At 43.6% G+C, this 27,954-nt stretch overlaps 1 protein-coding gene and 1 pseudogene across 6 annotated transcripts in view; one reads left to right on the top strand and one right to left on the bottom strand.

Moving 5' to 3' along the window:
* Positions 1-26,973, top strand: part of LOC6558823 (titin) — a 33,172-nt gene extending 6,199 nt beyond the window's left edge. Inside the window, exons 2-19 of one of the 6 annotated variants that reach the window (XM_032743546.2) lie at positions 3,578-3,700; positions 3,764-5,071; positions 5,127-5,468; positions 6,593-6,769; positions 6,839-7,600; positions 7,729-7,800; positions 8,566-8,760; positions 8,825-10,328; positions 10,390-10,550; positions 12,098-13,892; positions 14,783-14,989; positions 15,116-15,282; positions 15,649-17,286; positions 17,920-19,354; positions 19,606-20,073; positions 20,879-20,961; positions 21,039-21,246; positions 21,328-21,659. In XM_032743546.2, coding sequence (XP_032599437.1) covers positions 3,578-3,700; positions 3,764-5,071; positions 5,127-5,468; positions 6,593-6,769; positions 6,839-7,600; positions 7,729-7,800; positions 8,566-8,760; positions 8,825-10,328; positions 10,390-10,550; positions 12,098-13,892; positions 14,783-14,989; positions 15,116-15,282; positions 15,649-17,286; positions 17,920-19,354; positions 19,606-20,073; positions 20,879-20,961; positions 21,039-21,246; positions 21,328-21,431 — 10,749 coding nt within the window. In that variant the 3' untranslated portion in view covers positions 21,432-21,659. Of the gene's footprint in view, positions 1-3,577; positions 3,701-3,763; positions 5,072-5,126; positions 5,469-6,592; positions 6,770-6,838; positions 7,601-7,728; positions 7,801-8,565; positions 8,761-8,824; positions 10,329-10,389; positions 10,551-12,097; positions 13,893-14,782; positions 14,990-15,115; positions 15,283-15,648; positions 17,287-17,919; positions 19,355-19,605; positions 20,074-20,878; positions 20,962-21,038; positions 21,247-21,327; positions 21,660-25,516; positions 25,880-26,809 lie in introns of those variants that run through there. The other 5 variants (XM_032743548.2, XM_032743547.2, XM_032743549.2 and 2 more) reach the window with 5 other exon arrangements.
* LOC116806543 lies at positions 1,487-1,795 on the bottom strand (annotated as a pseudogene).
* Positions 26,974-27,954: the final 981 nt, after the last annotated feature.

Here is a 27,954-nt window from a genome sequence, read left to right as displayed (position 1 = left end):
TCGAGTTATCGATTAAATGAAATTAGCTAGATCTGTTTGTTCAATCAGACCGATAGACCGGCTGGCTAGATTGTGCAGCTGTTACTCCCGATCAAGAATATATATATATATGTGATTCTGCCTGTTACAAACTTTATCACGAAGTCAATATACCTTTTGTACTCATTGCTAATGGGTTCAGGCTATAATAAACGACAACACGACGCTTCGCAAATACATTTGCATATGCGTATTAGATCAATCTGTCAATTTTGTGTGCTCTGTATCAATTTACACACAGTACGCTAATGTTAATGTCGCTTTTATAGTTTTTGGCTATTTGGGTAAACTCTTTTTGTTTGTGCATCACACTTGGCCATTATTGAGGTTAAGTTGACACCAGCGCAGTATGCGTAACTGACAATGATTGATTTATGTGTTTTCAATAGTCCAGTCTAATTGGTATTCAGTTAGCATATATACACTTGGAGTGCGGGAAAGTTGAATTGCAGCTTGCTAAAAAAAAAGTATGCAATTTAATAGTCTAACCAAGAACTGGCCACACTGTTTAATCCATCTAACTCCAATTTGGACAGTCGCGTGTCAAGAATTACCAATTGTCCGATAGCTGTCAGTTGAAATTGCAAAGTTTTCAAGTGATTTGCCAACGCCCACGCTGAAATACTTGTGCACAGTTTGAGCTCGAGATACTCAATCAAATCATCAAACAGCATCGGTATTAAACGCCGGGCCTCGGTACGGACGTAATGAAAGAGCGCTCTAAAAAACGCTCAATGATTTCATACAAACGATAACAACCGTCAAGGTAATTTTATATCGAAATCGTGTTCTGCCCGCTGACATAAAGTATTAATTTAAAAGCCAAAAACGTGTTTGGGATAAGCGCCTCACCACCGGACTCTATATATCTATCTACATACAGTTTGTGCACACACACACACATATATATGTATCGTACATATATATAGAACCTTGTTGCCGTTGGGAGAACTTGTAGGTATTATATCATCGCAGTATCCTACTGACGTGATTGTCGAAGACTTCCGTCTATTTATTACAGTGTAGCCAAGTAGTCTCCGAGCTCTAAGCTCTTTATAAATGGCCAAAATGCATACAATTCAAATGGCTTGCTGCATGCGGCAGCTATGAAATCTAATTCGAAACATTTATGCAATGATTGAGGCGCCTGGTGCGCTTTGTGAGGTGAGTTTTCACTTTGAATATGAATATGTTGATGTAATGCATATGTATGTATAGACACAGACACATATGCATATAGTTATGGTCTGGCTGTTTATAGTGATGTCATACCGTATATGGTTCAAATTTCAGTTAGACGACTCGTGACGTGATTTCATGATTTGGTGTAACGAAGCCGTTATATTATGTTGAATTATCTACAAGCAGACCCATATACGTATACAGTCAAACTTCAGCACATATATATTTTTCAAATTAACAAATCCAAATCACTGTACGAAGTCATTTAATGATTTTGGTTCCATTCCTCACGCACCTCGCGCTTCTGGATAACTTCCTTCAGAGTATTTGATATCCTCCTCGTGCTTTTTCCACTGATCCTTTGGCAAGACGGCCTTGGTCATCAACATATGTATGTAAGGCACGCATAATACGATAGTTGCGCTCGACGGATGGCTTCAATCACGTACTCTTTCTCGTTGAAACCATCATCGCGGTGCAAACCGTATTGATGAAATCCAGACAGATTGTAGGCCCATCTGCCCAGGCTGGAGGCCACCAAATGTCCCTTTCTTGCAATATAATTCGCCATCATTTTGAATAAATTGTAGTCTTAGATCAGTTGGATGCCTGCTTTATTTTCAGTTCGTCAACTGACAAAATGGAGGTGGTTTCCGATTATTTTCAATTTTCAACGAAACTTTAACTTGGGGCAGTTCGAGTGTATTTGCATGCAAATCGAATCTTTATATATATATGCACATATATATATATGTAATTATATGTACCCATCTATTTATGCATATTGAAAGCTCACTCATGTCAGCTAGGCAGAGCTGCAGCCAGAGTGGATGTGGGTATGTAGATGTTAAATGCCCCTGGGGCGGCAATGCTGTAATTTCACTCTAATAGCACGGTTATTAGTTTTCATTGTAATTGATTGATTACTGTCATTAGCCAGATAGATGCTTGATCTTGAGCGTATGCATTGGGCACACGGCAGCTGTGTGAGAGCACTCCAATACCCGATATGTGTGTGGACCCTCAGCAAACAAATTAAAGTTCAATTTAACAGACAGCTAAACGATGAGCCCCCATCCCAATATGGTTAAAAGACAAACATAAGACAAGCGAAATCGTTGCAGTCGGACGTAATCGACTACGAAATGCTCTAACACCATAATAATACAGGTGGCAAAAAACTTTCTTGCTGAAATTGTGATTTATGACGGTGACCTTCGGTATCATAGTAAACAGTGATTGTAAGAACTGTTCAAAATTTTGCCGCGCCATAACTTTGTCAAAACTGAACCGATTTTCAAAAACACTGTATTTTTGATCATAGTTTGACCTCTAGAAAAATACTTCATTCAAAGTGCGAAACGTGATTATAGCTCGAAATCGAAGTTAAATTTATAACCTCAAAGGGTGTATTTAGGAATATATCAAAGCTTTCCACTGCCATAACTTTGTCAAGACTGGTTTTATAGATGATTTGACAGCCAAATGCACAAATCCAATATACTCTTATACTCTTCAGCAGGGAGGGTATAAAAATACGACAAACCTTGTAGTTAAAAAGATAACGTTTTCGTGACTGTCAATCGAATTAACACCCACGCATTGTTGTAGTTGGTATTCGCTGGGCATTCCATGGGGCAGATGCTACCTAAATGTCAGCAGGAGCTTTCACTATGAGAGAGGCAGCAGCTGACAAGTTCTCTGCGCACTCTTTTTCTTGTTTTTTTTTTTTTTTATTTTAAGCTACTAAAACAACATGCATAACTCTGGCCAAATATGTGAGAAGGAGTTTGCTTGAGGAGGAGAGGCATTGGTGCGAGAAGCATATACATATCAATACATGTGCATCCCAACAGGAAAAACTAACGGATGCCATTACCATATAAAGCCAATGCTGACCTTCATTGCAATCACACACAAGCTTCAATAGAGCTGGGAGCTGTTGTTCTTCTATTTACTGGCTTGTTATTGTTGCTATTGTTGTTGTTGTGCATCGATGACTCGTTGACTACCAAAATTAGAAGCTGCTGTGCAGCATTGTCGTCGTCTTGGTCTTGCTCTCGGTCTAAGCAGGTTTGCAGTCGGTCTCTGGCGATGTGTCAACGACTAGTTTCATGAATGAGAGCGCAGCATTGATGCAGACTATACCAGAGGCCGTGAACGTGACTGTGAAAAGATGTGAAACATAAACATTATAGGGTTTTAGCCAAGGGATTATAATATATTATTATATTAACTTTACTTGTAATCTTAATTGGGCTATTTATTATTTCTAACGGCAAGCGTTTTAAGAATCACAATATATAGCTACATGCTTTGCTTTCTTGTATACGATTGTTATTTCAACTTCTTACAGAGCCCCGATAAGATTTACATCAAGGTGGTTGAGTTGGAGCCAAAGATCACAGCGCTTGGCGACAACTTGGATGAGTCGATACACATGCAAAGAGAGCACGATGAAACACTACGCAATCTGCAGGTAAATCCAGACACAAAACTAACACACCAATAATTTTACCTAACCAAGTTGCTTTCATTTTAGAACCTGCCCGGTCCCATGGAGGAGTTCGTACAAAAGGCCGACAAGTTGCTGGCCAGCAAACGAATCAGCTCGGAGCTAGTCAATGCCATGGCCGATACACTGAATGTCATCTGGCAGGATATATTGAATCTGTTGCACGATCGCCAGCATATATTGCACTTGTGCACACAGTTTCACGACAAGATGACGCAGTGTTTCCGGCGCATGGATCAGCTGGAGCTGGCCTGCAGCGAGACATCCCTTCCCACCGAGGTGGCTGGCGTTCAAGAGTTCCTAAACAGATTTAAACAGTTGCGCATTGATATGCTCACCGGTGTGATGGCAGCTCTCAAGGATGGCAATGAGCTGCTGGCTCAGTTGCAGGAGCTGGAAAAGCTCGAGACACTGGACACGCGACCGGAGCACATTAAGCGCGATGCAACGAGAGCTGTGCATCAAGTCCAGCAGTGGCTAGAGGCATTGCACGATCGTCGGAACTCACTGGAGCTCGAGTGGCAGACGCGCAAAACGCAGCTGGAGCAGTGTCTGGCCCTGAAGCTGCTCGGACGTGAGCTCATTGAACTAGAGGCAGCGCTTCAGCAGGCCAGGCACGAGCTGAACACCATGTATAGTCTGGGAGAATGCGAGCACTCATCCAATCAGGCCTTACTCAAGTATCGCCAGTGGAAACAGCAGGCGCTGTTGCTCCGCGATCGCGCTTTGAAAATTACTCGAGCCAAGGAGAAAGTTCAGGCATCGGGTCACTTTGCAGGGGATGAAGATTGCGCTCGTGCCTATGCGGTGCTTAGTGGTTGTACGGAGCACCTGGATCTGGTGGATCAGCGGGAGCATTGGCTGCAGCAGTCACGGGATTTCTTTGCCAAGGCAGAGCACACACTCAGCGTGCTGGAGAAGCTCGAGCTGGAGCTGGCGAGCGTCAAATTACCACCCAATTCACCCGAGAGCTATGCCATGTTTGCCAAGGTATCGCGAGATGTGCGCACATTCACGGAAGAGCCACTGCGCCTAGGCTATGGCATACTGGATGAAGTGGGACGCACACAGCCGGAGACGCAGGGCATTAAGCGTGTCCTCGACGAACTGGAGAACCGCAAGGCGTATGTGGAGGGTATCTGCGCGCACAGCACAGAGGATCATCAGCGTGTCCAGCGGGCACTGTCTGAATTTCTGGCGCAGCACAACGAACTGCTCGCCTGGCTGCGCGCCTCCGGCCACCTGCAGCTGCAGCAAAGCATCAGCATGGGTCGCAATCTACATCAGGCCAAGCAGTTCCTACTGCAACATCATGAGCTAATGCAGGATCTGGAGGTAAATTGGCAGAGCTAACTTACAGAAACTCTCACTCATCCTTCCCCTTTAATAGATCAAAGGTGAACTCATCAATCTGCTGCTTGAGTCGATCAAACAGCATCTGGAATCACTTAGTCCGCAGCAGCGTTACGACGTGGACTCCAAGGCCGAGTCGCTGCACAAGCACTGGATAGAGCTGAAGGATCTAGTGCTGAAGCGCGTCGACTACGTCTCCCTGCTCATTGAGTTCTTCGAGCAGGCCAATGAGCTCTCTAGTCAACTGGATCATTTGCAGCGCCAGCTACTGCAAACGCCCGACGAGCACAAGTTGCAGTTCCTTCAAGCCACATGGGCCAACATCGCCGCCAGCTACGCCGAGCTGAAGTCATCCGGCCAGCGATTCATCAACTTGAAAGTCCGTATAGCTATCCCTAATCTCTCGAAAGTTTACATATTCATTTTGTTGGAATTCTCTCATGTCAGGGCTTTGCATGCCAAATTCTTTTTATTTTCCATTTTGTTACGTCTACGTTTTTATTTTACTAACCGCTGATGTCAGCTGCTGACAGCTTGCACATTTACCATCTGTCCGTAAGATCCAGACTAGACTAATATGCCGCAAACATGATGCAACGCTTGCTATTTTTAGAGCGCTTTGCCTTTTTGCAAAAACAAGCAAACTATGCTGGTCGTTAGCTTATTTTTATGCTCGTCCCCGAACAGGTATTTAAACTATGACACAGAGTAGGCGACAATGATTTAATAAATTAAAGATTATTTTTCTGCAAGGCAAGTCCAAGCTTTGGTATTTGTTCACATATTCTATAAATCGAAATTTGCCCGAATCCCTTAGGAGCTATTTAAGCTCTCAATAAGCACTTGTTACTTGTGCAGTTTCCACAGTTTTGTGAGTGTATTATATCTGTACATAGTTCAAAAACAATTTGAGGTGCTGATTGCATCTTTGGCAAGCAGTGCAGTCAGCAACTTTACTTTACCTGCCACATAAATTTCCAACAATATGATTTCGGTTTTTGGTTTTAACCATAGCCACACCATAAACATATATCAGAAACGACAACGCTATTTTCCCTCTTACATGTTGCGCAGACATTGCTATAGGGTATGTTTGGATGAGGGGGGTTAGGGCGAGGCAGTCGCATAGAAAATTTGAAATTAGAAAATTCGCTTGGCTGCCGACGCCTCGAGTCGAGAGTTGAGTCCATAAATAAAAGCAAAAAGGCAATTCGCGCTGCCTTGTCTATAGATAGAGAGACCTATCTCGGGTTTTGGTCTTGTCTGGTCTCTGGACTCTTGTGCGCCAGAACGCGACAGACCCCGGCCATAGGCAGATGCGTGCCACGTGCCACACGCTCGGAATATTCCCAACTTGTCAGTCAAGCTACTTGAAGACGAAATTTTGAGAAAACCAAAAAGGCAAACGCAAAACTAAAAGAAAAATAGCCAAAAGAAAGAAGAAGATGAAAATACATGAAACTGATTTTATATTGTGCTATTTTTAACGACATCACTGCGTAGATTGTGGATCCATATCTCGAGACGAAATCCTCTGTGCAGGCAGTGGAAGAGACGCTAAACGGCTTCAGTAAGCGGCAAGTCGACGTGTCGAGCAGTTTGGAAAATTGGACAACGAGCATTGCGGAGAAGCGTGAAGTTGAATATCTACTGGAGAAAGTCATGAGTGATAATGAGGAAGTAAGTCCCCGAAAGTAGTTTATCATTTGAAGATCTCCTGATAACATTTTCATTGTTTTTCTCCCGCAGATCGTCGCGAAGAGCACACAGGTGGATACACAACTGTATCCCGTGTTCAGCACATCCAGCTTGGACTCCAAGCAACTGTTGACGAGCACACGCGAGAAGCTCTCCCATGTCACAGAGGATATCGAGCGAGCGCAGGAGGAGATTCAACAGCGCATCCAAACCACACTGAGCATACAGACAAAGGATCAGCACTCGCTTTCCAAGATCGAGCAGGTGATCAACAATCTGCGCATGCTGAAGGCAAAATTGGATGGCATCAAGTACGACTATCGCACCCTCTTGGAGAGTGTGCTGCAGTTCCTCGAGAACATTGTGCAGTTGCGCCGTGAGATCGATGCGTATTTTGCCAAGCAGCAGCAGCCGCAGCCAAAGTCATCGGGCGTGGACCGCACCATTGCCGAGCATGAGAAATTCCGCGAACTGTGCATGGATAAATTTAGATCGTTAATCACACAATCCGAACTGCTGATCGATCGGGTGCGCATATTGGAGCCGCCTGGCGCTCGCGAAATCGACACGGATCGCATTTTGAAGTTGTTGGAGAATTTGCGCATTCACTTCGAGTCGAACAACAGCGCCACGATGTCGTCTCTGGAGCGTCTCGAGAAGATCGAGCTGTTCCGCAACGATCTGGAGGATATTGATCGCAGTCTGGATAGCGTCAGCAAGCAATTGCACGATATTAATGGACAGAGTGTGGATAGTTTAGCTGCTGCCAAGACCACTTCGCTGGCATTCGAGTACTTTGAACGTACCATAGAGGTGAGTGAACTTTCCCAACTAGTACAATACGCTGTAGTATTGTAGTTTGAAAATAAACAAAATTGCAACTGATTGTATTTTAGTTGCGGGAGAAATCTCAGGTATTTAACGCTAATATTAATTTCTAGTGTTCAATGCCCCAAATATTGAAATCGACGCCACATCAGCGACGGTGGGGTCAAACAGCGCAAACAGTGGAGGTAGACTAGTAGTAAACCTAGTAGTATCCATAGACCTATCCAAAATGCATGTGGAAATAGTCTTGCTTTCTTTTTTTGCGCATTGCCTGTTGCCCCTTTTTGGGTGGTCGCAACTCAAATCAACACATACTGTTTCAGTTGCGTGTATGGTGGCAGCCCCGGCTCATTCATCAAATTTCCAAAAGCGTTGAGACATTTTTTCGAAAATAAGTACAAATTCAAATTCAACTTTCAAAATGTTGTCGCTGTCAGCGCAGTGTTGAACGGACAGCGGCAGCTGTCGTTAGTTTGTAATTAAAAACTTGGGAAATACATCTTGCAGCAGATACAGAGACAGATACAGAAGCAGATACAGATACAGATACAGCCACAGATACAGCGATGCACACAGCTACAGATACACAGCTAAAGATACAACAAGACATGAAAAAAAAGAAACAAATTTGAATGCTTGCCACTTGGCTGTTTTAAATATTCACTTCTCTTAGCTGCACATTTGCTGTTATAAATTGCTTTTAACGTTCTGATTTTTATGGATTTTCGGCCTAGACAGATACAAAAGTATCTTTTAAGCTCATTATCGCTGCGCTCAGAGCCCTGCACTTGTGCGTGTGTATATTTGATTGTGTGTGTGTGTGTGTGCGTGTGTGTGTGTTTATTTGCCCAGACATTCGTTTCAGCTGCTGCTTAATGGGTTAATTAGAGGGCTGTGATATTTTTGTCAACATTTTAACGATGATATTTATTTTGCTATCCCCCGCAAAGCTGCTCGAGAAACGCATTGAGAAGTTCACAGAGACGACGAGCCAGCAGCTGCTCATTAGCAATCCGGAAAGCGAATCGTATGTTAAGGACGAGCTGCGCAAGCTCAACGAGAAATGGCAGAGTTTCAAGGACCAAGTGAAACAGAAACGAAAGAGCCTTAATCAGGCAAGCGAGTTTTTCGAGGCGGTCGAAAAGGTAAACACACTTAAATTATTTAATATCCCTTAAATTCACTACTAATAATAATGTACTCTTTAAGATCGATGCGGAGTACCGCGAGATAAGTTACTTCTACAACAGCGTCTCCAACAAGGTGCCCTATTTACGGGATGCCGTCGAAGCGTCCAACTTGGTCAATGACATTGAAAAGTATGTGACCAGTCGGGAAGCGGCTCTACGCTCCAAACTGGACAGCGCGTCACACTGTGCGCACGACATGAGCAAAGTTTCAACGCTGTACAACGATGTGATGAACATATTCCAGTCGTTTATCAAACTTAAGATGGACATCAATGTTGTGCAGGAGCGTCTGAAACAGGAGCAGCGTCAGCGGGAGCAGCGCGAGCGGGATGCACGCGACCAGGCGGAACGGGACCAAGCGATGCGCGAAGCGGAGGCCAAGGAGCGATTGGCTCGGGAGGAGCAAGCGCGTCTGGAGGCACAGCGTCAACAGGCGGCCATTGAACAGGCGCAACGCGAGCTGGCAGCTCGCCAACTATCACTGCGGGAGCAGGCTGTGCGAGAGGAGGAGGCCAGACTGCAGGCGGTGCGTGAGCAGGCGGCAAGGGAGCAACATGCTCGAGAGCAGTCTGCTCGCGAGGAGGAACAACGCATTCAAGCATTGCGCGACATTGCGAAGCGGGAGGAGGAGCTGCGCATGCAAGCTCTGCGAGATGAGGAGGCACGTCTGCACACCAAACGCGCAGAGGATATCCGCATGAAGCGCGAAGAGGAGATCAGACAGAAACGCGAGGAGGAGGTCAGACAGAAACGCGAAGAGGAGATCAGGCTGCAGCGCGATGAGGAGTCCAGACAGAAGCGCGAGAACGAGGCACGCATTCAGCGTGAGGAAATAACGCGTCTACAAACGCTACGCGATCAGGTGGATCAGCAGCGCATTGTCACGGAGAATATACGCAAGGATATACAAGTGAATCAGATATTTACAGAGCTCCGCTATGCCTCCCCCTTGTTTGTGCGTCCTCTGAAGGATGCGTTGACCCGCGAGGGTGAACGCTTCGTGTTCGAATGCGAGGTGACAGGTACTCCTGAGCCGAATGTGGAGTGGTTCAAGGACGGCATCAGCATACAGAACAATGCGGACTATAAGACCAGCTTTGACAAGGGCATCTGTCGCCTGGTCATTGAAGAGACCTTTGCCGCGGATACGGCACGATTCACTTGTCGTGCTTCCAATCTGGTCGGCACTTGCGACACCAATGCCACATTGACGGTGCGTGAGAATGTTGCCGAGCTGCAGCTAGTGCCGCCACGCATCCTGCGCTTCCTTGAGAGCGGCAAGGCAACCGAGGGTACATCCTTCCAGTTCGCCTGCGTGGTCACCGGTGTCCCACTGCCCACTGTGCAATGGTTTAAGAATGACAAATGCATCGATGACTCGCCGGATTATGTCATCAGCTATAACAACGGCGAGGCCACGTTGCGTTTCGAGGAGGTCTTCCTGGAGGATGATGCTGTCTACACGTGCAGTGCCTCAAATCCTGCTGGCATCGAACACTGCTCGGCTAGTTTGATTGTGGAACGTAAGTTCAATAATAACACAGTTGACTTTGCGCCAACTCCTAAATACTGCTCACTTTACAGCACTGGAACCCACTGAGCTGCCTTGCTTCAAGGTGTCACTGCAGAATGCGATGGCGCGTGTCGGTCAAAAGGTCAAGCTCGAGGCACTTGTCAGTGGAATTCCCATGCCCGAGATCTGCTGGATACACAATGGCAAACCGTTCCAGCCACGCGACTCAAAAGTGAGTATAATCTTCTGATTGACTGGGATGGGAAACTTCTGGTTAAACAATGTGAATGTAGTAAACTTTAGGTGCTCAGAACGAACTTCAAATACCCTTGTGCCAAAATTTGTTATTGTTTCTTCAACTTGTGCTCGACATTTTTGGGAATTATTTCGTGCGCAATACGAATTCCAGTCCCAACTGTTGTTCTCATTCTATATCGCACATATAAGAATAATATTTGTATATGGCAAAAAAACAGAGAAGGAAAATATGGCACTGAGTTCAATTGCCTGATCGCCCGATCATACAGATATATAAATCTGAGTATATTAACAAACTTTGCTGGAACAGCAAAAAGAGTGAAATATCTGACGCCTGGTGGGCGGATTCCATGTATGAACATACATACATATGCCATATATGTATCTTTATTTGAGTTAACATTTAGTTTCATAAAATACTCAATGAACATGCTTCTAGATACGCTTTGGATGCTGACGTCAGCGTTGCGTGTATGCCTATCGCCACGTCCACATCCAGAGAAACACAGGGGGTCCATCATTAGCATCATCAGATAGGCGCTTCTGTATCTGTATCTGATTGCAAAAAAAAAAAAAAAGCAGAAACCGCAACAAATTCAAGGCAAATGTTTTAAAAATACGCCGACGCATAGAAGACGCACATGCAAAACTATAAATTAGCCAGCCTAAGACAAAATGCCCCGTTTTTCAGTTGCAATATTTGTATTATTATTATTATTACTATTTTTATTTTTTGCTTTTTTTTGTCATCTTACGTCGTGGCAAGTGCAACGAGCCGTACGGGCGGCACAAATCCAATTCACCACAGTCATCGTTCGTCGTGGGCGCTGTCAGACAATTTGTTTATTGTGGGCGCCGTTTTTCAGCACAACATATGTATACACATAGCAGAGATACAGAAACACACATACATATGTGTGTGTATGTGTATATGCTATATGCTATAAAATTTTGATTTAATTTCGCGATTTTTATAAAGAGAAAAACGCTTTTGGCGAAATGCAAAATGATTTCATTGCTTTTAATTGGCTTTTTGACAAAGTAAAACATGATCTCATTGCGCTTAGCTGATTAAACAATTAAACGAAGACCACTATTTACAATAGTACAACGATTATATATCTATACTAATATTGTTCCATTTAATTGGAACAACACCTGTGCTCTCAGAAGCTTCCTGTAATTTGGGGCTAAACAAAAGCGCTTTTCCAGTTTTTGGCGAAAATAAACAAAGCGCCGGGCCAAATATTATTATGTTGGAAAATGCCGCACCGGATACAACGCACTCACGGACCGCACATCCGTGCGTTAAACTTAAATAAATGTTGGGGGGTGAGAATGGGTGTAAATGAAAATTAGATTGCAAAAACCACACAAAGCACAGAAACTGGCACAAATTGAAAGCATTAGCCATTTGCTGTATTTGTATTTAACACACGGCCCGTCGTCGCTTTGTTCACCATGTGGTGAATACAGATACAGATACTTTACATATTTCAATTTTAATTTTTGAAATTTCAGTATGAAAACGGCCGCGTAACGTTCATAATACCGCAAGCTTATCCCAACGACGCCGGATCCTACGTGTTGAGTGCTAAGAACTTGGCTGGCGAGGCATACACCAGTTGCAATATCATTGTCAAAGGTCGTCTACCAAACGAGACGTCCGATTCCGAGATGGCCAGCGATATTGAGCCCATCAGGCCGGCGGTCCATATACCGCTCAAGGATGTATCCATTTTCGAAGGGAAACCGGTGCGTTTGGATTGCGTGATTGTGGGTCAACCGGAACCGGAGGTCATTTGGTATCATAATGAGCGACCTGTCAAGGAATCGGCAGATGTGCAGCTCCTCTTCCAGGGCGATCGCTGCTCTCTCTTTATACAGGAGGTGTACCAAGAGGATGCGGGCAATTATAAAGTGGTTGCTATCAATTCGGCGGGTGAGGCCTCCAGCAGTTGTGATCTGAAAGTGACGCCGCTGAACATGTCAGAGCCAGCGACACGAGCAAATGCAGAACGCCAATCGCTGCCTAAGGATTCGCAACCGAAATTCGAGCGATTACTCTCGGATGTGCTCGTTGATGAGGGGGAGCAGGTGGTGCTGGAGGTGCAGACTAGTGGCGATCAACCGATGCGAGCACAGTGGTATCTGACCAACAAGGAACTGCAACTGGATGAACGTGTCACAACAAAATCCGATGCAGAGGCCGGCATATTCAAGCTTATCCTCAACAATGTGGCTGCCAGCGACAAAGGCGTCTACACGGTCAAGGTCTCGAACAATGCCGGCGATGCCAAGTGTTTCTCGCATTTGATTGTCAAGTCGGTGAACGCGCCAGAGAATCGTCGGAGTAGTCAATCATCTGTCGAGATCGTCGAGCGACATGTGTGCCCCGAGTTCAAGGAGCTCTTCAGTGACAAGCAGGCGCACATTGACGATGTCGTCAAGTTCGAGTGCATTGTGGTTGGCAAGCCGACGCCCAAGGTGCATTGGTATTTCAATGATCAGCCGGTGCATGGACATAATTTTCTGGTATCCACTAGCGGTGACCGTCAGGTCCTGACTATACAGCAACTGACCCATGATGCTGTCGGCAAGATCAGCTGCGTCGCCGAGAATGAGGCCGGCAAAGCGACTTGTGTTGCCTTCCTCAATATCATTGGTAGTGGTCCGCTGGCCAGCAGCAATGTGCAGTCAATGACCCAGGAGCATAATACCGAATCCTCGCGTGTGACGATCAAGAAGCAAACATTTACCACCACCTCCACATCGCAGGTGAATTCGTACGAAGGCAATGTGCCACAAACCGAGGTGCATCACTCCTCGGCGCACATTGATCAGTCGCTCAAGCAGCTGGGCCAACAGCGACCAGAGATCGTCGAGACCCATAACTACCAGGAGCTGCACAAGAGCAAGGAGATGAGCAGTCCCAGCGTGCAGCAAAAATCATTCACGCTGGTCCAGTCCACAAATGGATCCTCACCGCTGCCCGCCCTGGCAATGCCTGAATCGCCGACCCGACTGCGCAAAGAGATTGCACCACGTTTCACCACACCACTTACGGGCAGAATTGTGGATCAAGGTGCCAATGTTAACATGGAGGCCATCTACGATGGTTATCCCTCGCCCGAAATCAAGGTCGAGAAGAACGGTGGCCAATTGTTCGACAATGCGCACACAAAGATATCCAACAAGTGCAACCGTGTGACCATTGAATTGAAGGAGGTGGGCGTGGCTGATGCTGGACGCTACGCGGTAACTGCATCCAATGCAGTGGGCCAGTCAACAAGCACCGCGGATTTGGTTGTAAAAAGTAAGTAGATTATTATAGTATTTATATTACCCGTTTTTATAATCTTGGAGTGTAAAGGATCACAGTTTTTGGTAACAAACATTTTCCTTCAGCTTCTCATTCTATTTTGAAAATCTGAAGCTTATCTGTTAGCGTCACGCAACAAACTTAATTAATTTTCCAGAAATAATGAGCTAACCAATGTATAGTACATAAAAAATGGGGTCATACATATGGCCTATATCGTATGTCAATATTTGTACGTCCGTCCGGCCATGCGCCACATCAATCAGTTGGGGAGCATTAAAGTGTCATTGTCGGGGGCGTCAATAGATCTACAAACGTCAATGCCGCCATTTTCACATATTGATGAGTTTTTAGGTGGCGTTCACTGGTTTTGTTTATATTCACAAAAATATTTCTGCTCCTAGGAAAAAACTTGCCCAATGCAAACGTTCTGCTTCTTCTTTTTTTCTACACAAAAATTTCTAAATAATTTTTAGTTTGCTCGTGTTGGGGGTGGAGAAAAGTGGGCAATAATTATGTAAATTCTGTTGAACACAAGTTTTTGTTCATTTACTCGGTGCTTAGCGGTCTTGTCGTCTTGTGTGGTTGAAAATAAAATTATTTTTACTGCCTGTCTACATGAATTACTCATTTTCGCTGATCATTCAGTCGGCTGTACAAGTAAATTATTTTTGCGAGATCTTTAAGATATGTTGCAATGACATACAAATGCTAATATATATTTTTATTGAATTAGCATTTGCTGTTGTGTGGTTGGTTGTGTGTTTTGTGGCTTTTTGAATTGAAAGTGGTCTGCAGAACTTTAAGTAAACCACAACATATGGGCCACAAATGTTGGCCAATTCGTTTGCTAATGACTGCTGCTGACTTCTTTCATTCTCCAGAGACCATCTTTCCACCAGTCTTCGGTCGACGCTTGCAGGCGCAGGTCAGCAAAAAGGGTGAGAAATTGATCATGGAAGTGGAAGTCACAGGTTTGCCGGAGCCAACAGTCACTTGGCTCAGGGACGAAGTGCCAATCAAGGATGCTGGCATCTCCGAGCATCGTCTGCTTGCCCAGGGCAACACCTACAAGCTGATCATCGAGAGAGGTGAGCAATCTAATATGCTGCTTCTTACGAAATTATTTACCAAGGAGCTCAGTATTTAGATATGCTTATTTGATAAATACTTCCTAGTTACTTGCTAAAGAGTTCTTTACTTTCCTTGTTGTGCAGCACAAACGACGGACTCTGGCAAGTATATGGTGAGGGCCACCAATGCTGGTGGTGAGGCGAAGAGCATTGCAGATTGTGCCATATTGGAGCCCTCGCCGGAACGCATGCAGGAGGTGGTCAGGACGATTGTCTATGAGACGCCGGCAGCTAGTGAATTCAAAACTGAAGTAAGTTTGCATGTGCTCAATTTTTAAAAATACAAACGATTATCTGCCATATCCACCTGATATTGTATTTATCTTATGACTGCAACTCTCCTACCCTATTTATCTACTTTATCGAACTGTCAAATCTATTCTATTCTATACTATACTATAAATTATTTATTCGACTTGTTACGTTCTTGACATGATTTATACATATATAATAAATAAATCTTGTGAATTTCTTCTCTCATTGATTTCGACGTTGTTCGTTTCGCTTTGCTCATTACATACGACATGGGTTCTCATGCAAACAACATAAATATACACATATATATATATACATATATCCGAATCTGAATCGTATCATCAATCGTACCGACAACACAGCCCCAGTCTTATCAGACTAATCAAAGCGATGCAACCACTGCCAACGATCTGCATGGCCTGTCCGAGTCGAAAGTAACCACTGAGCATCGTTGCACCACCGAGGCAACGATGCGACTAGAGCACAAATCGACGTATCTAGACCTGCCCGAGCTGAGTCCACGACCAAAGACACCAACCACCACCAACATCGATAATAAGAACACTGCCAGCCCAGATCAGACCGATACACAGACCAGTTTCAAGACTGGCATTACACAAACCCCACCGCAAGTGCCACCCAAACCCTGTACGCCTGTGGTGGCAACACCCTTTGGCCAGCAGCCACTGCAGTTGCAGCAACCACTTTCACAACAACCACCGCAGATGCATACGCAAATCAACACCAGGTATGAGAGCCGCAGCAGCGAAAAGAAATCGTCTTCTTCCTTCGAGTACTTTAAGAAGATGGACGAGGAGAGCGTCACCCAGCGACCCAAACCACTGGCCCAGAGGCCATTGGAGACGTTGGTGCGTCAGCCCCAGGCTCAGAGCCTGGCCGAAGAATTAAAAAGCATGAATCTTATACCAGGAGCGCCGCCAGAGTTTTGCTACACGCCCAAAGGCGAGAAGCAGTTGCCCAAGCCACCGCTCATCAAGGAAAAGATCAAGCTCCTTCAGGAAGTGCAGCCTATGGAGTCACCACCACAAGGTGGTGTTCCCGTCTTTCCACCGCCGCTTAATCTGACGAGCATGCAACATGAGACCACATTAACCAAGGAAGTAAAAGTGGAGTACGGTCAGCCCATTGTGCGTCCAGCGGCGGTGCTCGCTACTCCAGCACAGCAAAATACACGTTCGCCATCTCCAAAGCCATCGGCGGAAGGCGTGGCAATGTCCAAGCTGTGGACTCCCATCGGTGTCCCTGGCTACACAAGTGATGTGGAGCAGAAGACGGAGCAACAGATCAACGTTACTAAGCTGTCCTCCCCGACGCCCACCAAGGAGCTAAATGCACCCTTCCTGGTGCAGCAGGTTGCCAGAAACATAACGCCAGCTGCACCAACGACGCCCACAGCGGCGCCAGTCACTCGACTGATCAACGTGCAACTTGAACCAGGCACTCCGCCAGAGATCTGTTATGCTCCGAAGCAGCCACAGCAGCAGGAGGAGGTGCGTCGCCATTCGTTGGTGGAGAGCATGGAGCAGAAATTGGAACAGAATCTCATACAGGGTCCCAGCAAGGTGCTGCCCCATTCGGTGCCTACTCTAACCCCGGTCGCACCACCACTCAAATCAAATGGCTCCACCCATCGTCCACCGCCACCGGTGATGCCCAGCCGGCTCGGTCCCCGGGAGCTTTACGAGAGTGACTACGAGAGTGATCGCTACAAGTACAGCGGAAGTGAATCTGATGAGCCGGGAAATCGAGCACGCCAACAACAGGCCACCATGGAGTCATCGTTCAAATCGAGTGGCTACGCTGCCGATACGGAGGAACACTCCAGCTATCGCAAGTCGGAGACTAGTTTCTATGAGACAAAGTCTTCATCTTCAGCGAATGCCGCACCACCCAAAATGCAGCCTGAGCCACCGGCACAGCTGTACTTTACGCCGCAGGCTGCACCACCAACCCAAACTAGCTACAATCAGGAGGCGAAGGTTCGCATCTCCCACTCTCTCCGTCTAATCTTGTCTCTAAATGTGTTGTTGTCGTTGTTGTTGTTGTTATGTGTAGCACACACTCACTGTGTTTGTGTCTATCTCGCTCCGTCTATTGTTGTTGTTGTCCTTATTTAACCATCCTCATAAGCTGCTGGCTTGCCCCTAACTCTCATAAGCATTAGCTGAGCTGCCATTAAGCACATTGCCATATTTAACATTGCGATTTTGTTTCGAGATTATTTTGAAACTAACCATTACGAATATATTAGTATAATGTAATACGAATTATATGTTTGTGTTGTTTTCCTAAGCCATATCAATGTTTTAAGTAAAGTGTATTTGTTGAAATCAGTGCGGGCCAAAACTTTTGCGCTTGTGTTGAGCAATTAAAAGCTGTCCTACACAATTACTGGCGTAGCATGTGAAATAATAAAAGCTTTCTTGTGTACATGTGAAAGCTCACATAAAAGCTTGTAACTTGTGCTTAAGACTTGGTCCACACTGATTTAAACACTTTACTCACTATTTCTATGCATTTGCCTGATAAGTAACACAATTTATTTGTTCTCTAACTACATGTTATACATTATATGCGATCCTCAATAAACATTTTGCGCATCTCTTTCACAGAACTACAAATACACGTCGTCGAACATGACGAGCAACATGCGACAGAGCAGCAGCAGCTCCACACACCACGAGACCAAGTTCTCATCGAATGCCACGCCTGTAATTAGCCAGCCCCAGCCCAGTCCGGTGCCGGCGCAGCGTAAAACACCCGCCACGGAATTCAGTGACTACAGCAGCGAGGTGGACGAACGTTTCCGTTCGGTGTCGCGTGCCAATGAATCCGACTCGGATATCAAAGGCTATCGCGTGGTATTCCCACCAACACCGACACCACGTACCAATATCGCCAATGGCCACAAATCGCCCGTGGTGGTAGTGACGCCATCGCCCATGGAGTTTGAACCAATGCCAGCCGAGTTGGGCAGCTATACGCGCCCCAAATTCGAACCCATTGGTAAGGAGATACGCCACGAGATCAAAACGGAGTCCAGCTCCAAGCAGTACCATTCACGTCAACAGCAGCCACAACAACATGTCTTCAAGCCCAAACCGGTGGCAGCCAAGTTCATAGCAGCAACCCAACAACAACAGCAACCGCTGCCCACATCACGTCCAACCATGTATTACAATGCCGTAGCTGGTGCCCCAATGCATACGGCCAAGGTGGCCCACGAGACGAAGAATGTGATGCAGATGCACGAGTCGACGGAGAGCTCTCAGCGAGTTGTTAACATGCAGCAGACCAAGCGCATCATTCACTTCGACAATCAGCAACAGCAGCAACAGCCTGCCTTGGAGCCCTTCCCTTATAGTCCGGCGGGCAGTCGGACGCCTTCGCGTCAGTCACACCTGCCACCCCCGGCCACGCCTACCAAGTTTACACCCGGCGAGTTTCGTGAGAGCGACTACGAGAGCGAGGTGGAGGGCGCTAGGATTCAGCCCCTGTGGTCACCCTGTGGCGATGGCCTGACAAAGGGTTATCGTCGTGTGGCAGCGCCACAGTCTGGCGGTCGCTCCTGCAGCCTGCCGCGCACCTACGAGCGAGTGCTGTCGCCCATGGAGTTTGATCGTGGACCAGAGATGCCCAGCAAGATCCATGTCGATGTGAATACGTTGCGCAAGGAGCAGCGAGGTGGCAGCACGGTGACCACACAGCATCGCACCCAGTCCTTGAATCGCAAAAGCACAATGCAGCAACAGTATGGCAACAATAGGCTGCCAGATGGCTCCATGGATCAGACGGATCAGCAACAGCAGCTAAGAGGAGGCACCTTGCCACGCTCTGCCGGCTACAGTTCACTGCAGCAGCAGGCGGAGGGTCAGGGCCGGCGTATGGGCTCTACGTTCCTGCAGAAGTCGCATCAGTTCATCGAGGAAGTAAGCAAGGATATGGATAGTTCGAATGTTGGACTGCGTCCAGGATTCAGGCGTGCGCCCAGTGAGGGCAGCAATCAGCCGCAGGCCTACAGAGATGAATCGCGTGTATCCCAGTATGGTAAGTACAGTGAATACTCGCTTTAAACTATACTAAAATGGCAGTAGATATATCCAAAAACCTAAATTGGTTCCATTTTAATTGGTATTGAAATTTGAAATTTGATATGGAAGATTTGAAAATGATATTCTTGGTTTTGAGTGCCTTTTTTCTACTAACAACCAAAAAAACAAACTTATTTTGTATATGTTAAATATTAAGTTTTGTACAAACCTTTCCAATTGTCGAAAAAACAAAAACCAAACCAAAAGGCACCAAATGCGTCGATCCCAATACCGGTTTAATCTATTTCAAATACGACTTTGGCTACGAGTTCGGCATACTCTTTCCCGGCGAGGGCCACAAGTTCGTGAGCAGCCAGTGGAACAGCAAAGGCGGCACCAGCAACAACAACAGCCTCAACAACTCCTCCAACTGTTCCACCACCAGCATCCACCATAGTCGCAATGCGCCGTATCCGCTGAAGCTAGGCGCCGGCAATGAGTTGGTTATACCCGTGCAACACGAACGCACACTGGGCAGCAGCGCCCAGCCCCTACAGGGCTACAGTTCCGACAGCGAGACGCAGCGTCGCAGCTATGCGCGTGTCAAGGCGATGGCGCCACGCATATACGCCCAGAAGCGCTACAGTCTGCCCAGCGGCCACAGCCTCGACATTCATCTAGATCGCCTGCATGCGCAGGCACCGCGTCTGCCGCCCGAGCAGATGGTGCGCACAGGTATTGACTAAGTGGCAAGGATGCCATCGCCATCGGATGCAATCCAATCTAATCCAGCCTATCTATCGATGTTGTCAACTAGTCTAGGACACATTGTCGTTACTGTTGTTGTTAATCTCACTTATTGGTCGCGGTCACCAGCAGCATTCATTGTTTGATTTTCAAGAAGGATTGCTAAAAAGTCTTAAAATCAAAATATAAATTTGATTGTACGAATTGTAAAGTTTATTGCAATTCAAGAAGAAGATCTTAGAAAGGAAATTCCATGATAAGTGCTGTTATGGCTTATTCGTTTACGCTCTATGCTAACTGTTCGAATGAGATACCTAATGAAATACGAACCTTAACTCATTCAATCAGTTTGAAAAGTCCTTGAGGCGTGTTTACTCAAATGGAGTCAATACAAGTCTAATTGACCACGCTTACTCAGTGATTATTTATAGAAAATAACTGCTGGTGTCTGCCGCCATTAGCTTTGCAATCGTCATTAAGTCGTAACAGCAGTCGTTTTATCACGGCGTATACTTGATTTAAGTGCCTCTTTTGCTAACCCCATCAAACTGCATGATAACCGATGTTTTTTTGCATGAATTACTTTGTGTCTTGTGCCACGTTTATTTGTTTTGTGTCTTGTGCTTTAAAGTGAATATAAATATATACAATTTAAGAAAGAAAAAAGAATGTTTATGTAAATAAACTCGTTGCTCGTTGTTTGCCTTGCTGCGTGTTAATCTCACTAATGGACCGCTGGCTAGCCCGGCAACAAAAGCTGCAGTTTCTAATGTCTTTTGTCCAACATCATTAGTGCCGGAATTGCCCAATACGGAGCCAGTCAATGCCCATTTGAATCGCGATGAGCTGGCACAAAGGCCTCCCTTATTCATAACGGTAAGTGAAGTCATTAACCTGACCCGCGGACTGACCAAACTAAGCTCTCTCTCTCTCTCTCTTTCGATGTGTGGCAGCCACTGAAAGACATTGCGGTGGGTGTGGGTGGCACAGCACGGTTCGAGTGCATTGTGCAGGCGCATCCGCAGCCGCAGATTAACTGGACGCACAACGGATCTAATTTGGAGCAGTGGGGCGGAAACAGTGGCAGCAGCAGCAGTCGTCGGCATATCATTGAATACCGGAACGGCGTGTGCCGTCTAACACTGCCCCAGGCGTATCCGGGTAAGCAAAACAATTCGTAATTTGACTGCCAGCCTCGGCGAGAGAGCTCATTAATCGTTTCACCGTCATTTGCATTTGCAGTTGATAATGGGAGCTACGCTTGCAGCGCCATGAATCCCTTGGGGGCGGCCAGCACCATCGGAAATTTGAACGTTTCGAGCATAAATCGTGGATTTAGATATTAAGCATATTTATATATATATACATATCTTTATTTATTTACTTATGATTTGTTCATGCCAAAGGTTTTTACATTTTTATTGTGTGTGTGCGTGTCCTTTAATTCTGTTATTTGGTTTTGATTGAATGCGAAAAATCAAAACTAAAAACCCCCCACTACGTTCATGTTGAGGGAGTATAGTATTACTTGTGTTTTTTCTTGTCGACAATTACAATAAATCAAATCAAAACGATCCATTTGTTTTACTATCCTATCGTATAATAATCAGAATTCTTCAACTGATCTGCCTTTTCCGTTAATGGATCAGTTTTCCTTTTTGAATTTCTACTCGGCAAAAGCTCCTTTCTTAGCGCTCTCTGTGGGCAAATTGACGCATTCAGTTCGAAAAAGCTATATTCGGCTACCCGAAAGCTTTCGAACAGGATTTTAGCGTTAGATGGCGCTGAGTGATCGTTGTCCATCGATCTTCTAAAATCTAAGATAAAATCTTTTAAAAACATATATAAAATGAAGTGAAATCTTTTGTAAATATACAATGGCAACCAGCCAATATTAACCATATGAATAAATAATATACGCGTTTGCGGACAAGAACGTATGTTTATATTATAGTTTTCAAGGCCTTAAAGCTAAATATTAATCATAAATTACCAAGTGCAAATTCCTTTAGTTAAGACATTTTGTTTGATTTAGTAAATAGCATGCCAAATGTTAATGCCTACTTATGAATTTTCAAGAAGCGAGGAGAGCTCAAAAAGTACTTTATTAATGCACAACAAATTGGTCTTTAAATGTCCATATTCTAAAAATCCCACTATTTATTTAAACTTGACAACTACTTAAATCTAAAAAATAGGTCAGCTAATTGGGAGGCCAGATGTTTTGGCTGCGATTCATTAAAAAGATTCAAGTGTTTTCTGAAACAACATGCTGTCGCGAAATCAGGCAATACGATTTATCAAAATAATATTTTAGAACACGAAAAATCAAAACGGAATCGCTAAAACAAATGTTGATTTTCCTCTTCTTTTCTTTGCCCAGGAAAGGGGGCCATGTGTGGGTGGGTGGGTGTGTGACTGACTAAATGACTGACTGACTGACCGACAAGCCTGTTATTGTTGTGTGTGTATGTGTGTGATGTTCAGTTTTTGTGTTTGCTGCTCATCATAAACGATTTATTTGAATTTTAACATTGTTTATTTATCTATTTTTCTCTCGAATTTTCAAAGTATTCATCTGTTTTTCGTCGCAAAATGTGTGCAAAATGCGATCGCTTGCCAAGAAAATGAAATGAAACAAACCGCGCAATATGTGAGAAATGCTTCGCTGACCCAGAGGCCAGACATAATAAACACTCGAGCCGAAAACATCAGGCCGATGGGCCCCTGTCAAGGTGGCTCGTCGCAAACCCAAAAAACGAGATAAATAGAAACTAGCCCAAAATTTAGTCCATGTCCTTGACACTGACCAAATACTATACCATAATACCTGATTGGCATATGGGTTATTTATAGTCGGCTGATTCGAAAAACAATTTTGGATGACACACTTTAAGCTAATGCGTGGGCGCAAAGTGCCTGCCAAACTGCCAATTCTCGTGTACTTGGCCAAATTGTACAGGTCTTTAGGCCACCTGAGCAATACAACAATACAATAAAATTGGATGGTAGTCAAGAAAAGTGAATCATTTGTCAATTACTTAGTGCACCTCTGCGATAATTTCTTTCAATTGGCCTGCAAGAAAAATACAAATCGTTTCGCATTGCATATGTACATGTTGACATATATATGCCATATGTTTGCAAGACTTTTCATTCAAATGATTCACAGATTTGTACATTTTCAACTTGATAAAAAATAAATAAATATCAAGAGACATAATAAGTACGATTTTCGTAGATGAGGCAGCCCGACTAGGAAATACCCTAAACTCTGGCTTTTACTTCTCATCTTGAACTTTGTAAATCAAAACGTTAAAAAATGCCTATTGAAGTTATGCAAGTTGAACATTTAAAACCTATCAAGTGGATTTTTTTTGGGATACAACTTTTTACATGAATTCCAACCGAAAATGGCGTTTCCAATTTGAAATGTTGTCTTAACATAAATATAAATACTTGGCCCAAAAACTGCTTTTTAAAATCGTTTCAGTTTTTGAGGAGATTTCGGACCTTTCTTTTTTTTAGCTATTCGGATTGGATTCAGGTTATAAAAATGGCACATCTTGCTTTGTTTTGGTAAACGTTTTAGTTTTACTGGCCTTGTGCAGCATTTTTTTGGCACATTCACCAATTTGAAATGCTGCTCAATATAAACACATACTCTACCATAATGTTTTGCCAAGATATATTGGAATTGTTATACTGTAGCTTTGTTTCAACTATTTCACTGGTGGACATATATATATATATATATTTTTTTTTTTTTGTGTTCATATTTCTTTTTCAAGTACAAATAGTTTTCACAGTTTATGCTGGACATGATTTACGGTCCTGCGGCAATGAAGCTTTCATCGATGCTTATCGCCACGCGTTCTCGCATTGTCCACAAAATCAACGAAAATCCGTTTTGGAGATCGAAAGAAAATACGCAACATTTTTGTGTGATGAATATGCCGCAGCTATACAAACATTCGTTTGATGCTTTTTCTCGCTCTGATTTTCTAAATTAATTAGGCAATTTCTAAAAATACGCTATGAACTCAACGCCAGTCACAGCAAAAATTCTTTCTTTTCTATGACTACTTTAAATTGTTTAATATTTTGCCCACTTATACCAGTCTGCACTTCAGCAGCAGGCCAATCTCATTGAATGTCCATACTCCTAAAAAAGTTTCGCATGAATTGTATATTTTCCCTACTGCCTAAAATGATTCTTTCTCTAAGAACACATTCAACATGGAAATTGGTTCAGCTATGATACAGAATTTAAATTTAAATGAATACACAATATTCATGCCGAAATTCTACCACTTTATCCTTATTCATATACTAAATTATTTTCTGCTACTTGAATTATATATATTCCATTACCAAGTTTTATGCGTTGCCAATTCGGAACTGAGTGCTCTGTGTACATTATTTGAATATTCGACCATCAAAGCAGAGACTGGCACTTGTCTTAAATAAATAATAATAAAATATTTCCGCATGGGTGTGTTTGTCAACTTGGCAAATTTATAGATATAGTTTTAGATGTGGTGGGGATATATACATTTGCTTAATAAACATTAGATTTAAGCCAAAATGTATACATGGTATATTAGCGAATAAAATTTGATATTATAAGCAGTTGGGCGCATCGTTAAAATTGTTTTCCTACTTGACCGCCTACGAGGACTGTAATTAATGCAGACGCCCAGAAATTTCAAAAAACTACGCAAATTCAATGTACGGAATGTGCTCGAATAGTTGTAGTACTTCATTTTCTAAGCACATCGTATATTTAGCGAGCATTCAAATTGTAATGTGTAAACATATATTTTAATTAGCTATAAGCGAGCTAAGAAGACGCCTTAATATCAAATCCCACAATACACAAAATTCAATTATATAATCCCCAATTTGACAGACTGTCCGATTTACACATGTATATCGCTTTATAAGCACCACATAGTAGTCCGTATGGCACGCGTTGAACCTGCCACTTTTCCCCCACTTAGCTCGAACAACAAATGATTGCCAAAATGTTGGCAGCAAATTTATTTATACGCACGCTGTAAATTAGCAACAAAATGAAAATAGCAAGAAAACAATTGCAAATGCAGCACTGTGAATTTTATTTAAATTTAACGAGAATAAGGCCAAGTTTTCAGCATCAACAACATTTCGCGCACGCAATTTCGCATTCAAGTGCGCTCAATGCTCGTAAATATGCTGTTAATTGCCAAAAAAAACACATACACACAAACAAACAGCTAACAAAGAAAGAACCATTAAGCAGGATGCGATCGGAAATTTCATAGTTTTTACCAAGTCTTAATTGAAATTGAAAAGTTCAAAACACAAAGCAAACAGTGTATGCTACCCATAATAACCATAAAGCCAAAACAATTGCGTATCTCAAATTGCGTGTTCAAATTCATTACAGATCAGGGCACACAAACGGATTGCCTGCTCATCACCGAGGATGAGGAGGAACCAAAGCAGCTGAATGGCAATAAAACGCCACTGCGCAAATCCGCTTCCTTTTCATCCTCAACAACAGCCCAATCTCAATCGCCGGGCAGCTCATCGCTGGGTTCGGCCACATCGACAATGTCGTTGCGCTCCTCAACGCCACAACGCGCCGCCAACAATCAAAATCAATCGGGTTCATCGCGTACTCTGCGCAGCGATACGATCAACACATTTCAGAAATGGGAGACGACCGTGGAGTCGATTAGCTATGTGAGCACCAAGACCGTTTCCATATCGGACCTTAGCCAGGAGCCGCAGCTGCAGGCCCAAGCAGGTAAACGAATTCAGTCAACCAACTAACTAACTGGGTTAAGCTTTAATATGCGATATTTTGCTTGCTTTTTTGTTTACTAACAAACAGCTCGTTATTCATAAGCTAATGCATCAGATACATTTTGATTGTAAACAACTTTTTCATCGGCGATCTGGAAAATTGTTACCTACAAAATGGGCTGTGCCCGCACACACAATTAGACAAATATATACACAGATATATATATGTATGTATATATACATATATATAGTGAGTATATGTGCGTGCATATTTCGAATATCTTTTAAGATACCGCATGTAAAATCACTAAATATAGATTACAACCACACGCACCGCATCGCAGCACATTGCAACTTTCATTTAGACAGAGCAACAGAGAGAGAGAGAGAGAGAGAGAGAGAGAGACAGCTAGAGAGAAAGAGAGAGATGAAGAAAGGGAGAGAAGGAGTGACAACATCAACTCTCGCTTTCTGTCTATCTACATGCGACTCTTGTGTCTAATTGTATAAACAATTGATATATATGAAAAAAAGACCACATTTAGACATTTTATACGTAAATTGCAGCTGGAGGCGCAGCTCGTTTCATTTCGTTTCGGTTTTCTGCGTTTGCTGAAATTTGATGCTTACACATATGCGCTGACTGCATGACAGCGTCTGTGTGGCAATAAGATACAAAAGTATCTTAAGAGTTGAACTGCTGTGCTTTGCTTGGGGTCGCATTCATTCGCCTCTTCTGGTGGGGGTGCATTCGCATTCGCCTTCGCATTCATTTCATTTATTTTCTTTACTCTTTACTGCATATCATAAATTCCCAAAAAGAAAAAAAAAAACAAGTCCTGCATGCGGCATTCATTCCACTTGTATGTGTGTTTGTGTTATCAAATTATGAACCTAATTGATATGCGACTATTCTTCTTCTTGTTTGCAGTAAATTGAATGCAGTGCCTCCACTGAGATGGGCCCAAATCCCTACAACACAAAAATACAACTAACTAAGAGCTACTAAAATAAAATGAACACAACAAGAATAACTTAATTTAAGCAATTGCCTTATCATTATCTACTTATTACAACTAAAAAACGAAATTAAAAAAGTATAAAGAATATTAATATTACTAATTAAAGCAAAAAAATTATCTGCAGTTCTCAGTTGTCTTATTTTGTGTGTTTAGCAGCATTCTATAGTCATGACATAATTGGACGAATATTTTTTGCAAGTCGTGTGCGATAAGATAGCCTCTGACTCTGGCAGTCAGATAGATTGCTTTTAATCTAAGACACAGCTGACAACGAGCAGCAAACTAGAAGATACATTTTGTAGCGCATCGCTGCAATCGGCGGCTGTCTTGCAGAACCGACTAACTGTTCTTGTTGTTGTTATACTACTTAGAAGTAGGCTTTGGATATGCTGCGTGCGTCTTTTTAATAAATTTTTTTTGCTTATCTGCCACCGTCGCGTCGCTTCACCTATGGCAGCAGATACATTTGTATCTCAACAGTGACAGAGTCAAGCTGGCAGCTGTGCGGCTCGCTGCGCGTCTTAACATTTAATTCTTGGCTCGTAATAAGTGATTTCATAAGTGTGCCGGTTTCCAAAAAATCGCCAAGCATGTTAACAATTAATTTGTGCAGTAAAGCTAAATAACGTACTTACAATTGATAGCATTGCCAACCGGGTCTCCTTATAGAGCTCCACTCAATGATCAGCCCATATATAACCAAAGCAAACGCAACTCAAACGCAACTCGAGTTGTAATTTGTAAAAACTACGATTGTTTTTACGTTTTGCTAACGAAATAGAAAGTTTATTGGCAAAGGCGTCACTCGCTGCTGAAATTTGTTTTTTTTTTTTTTGGTTTTTTGGTAAAAATGAAAGAAGACGAAATGTTTTAAAAAGATCTTGGTCTTGATGATTAACACTCTAAATGAATAATCAAAACTATATGTAGCGAAAGCAGCGAGCCAAATTTTATGTATGTGGTTTTAAATTTAGACAAACAAAATAAATTATGTGGAAAATTTGAAAATTTGATGCAACAAACACATTAGACACACCTAATTAATAATAACAGA

Source organism: Drosophila grimshawi, unplaced genomic scaffold, assembly GCF_018153295.1.
Source record: "Drosophila grimshawi isolate 15287-2541.00 unplaced genomic scaffold, ASM1815329v1 contig_44, whole genome shotgun sequence".
NCBI lineage: Eukaryota > Metazoa > Arthropoda > Insecta > Diptera > Drosophilidae > Drosophila > Drosophila grimshawi.
This window is presented reverse-complemented; position numbering and strand designations above follow the sequence as displayed.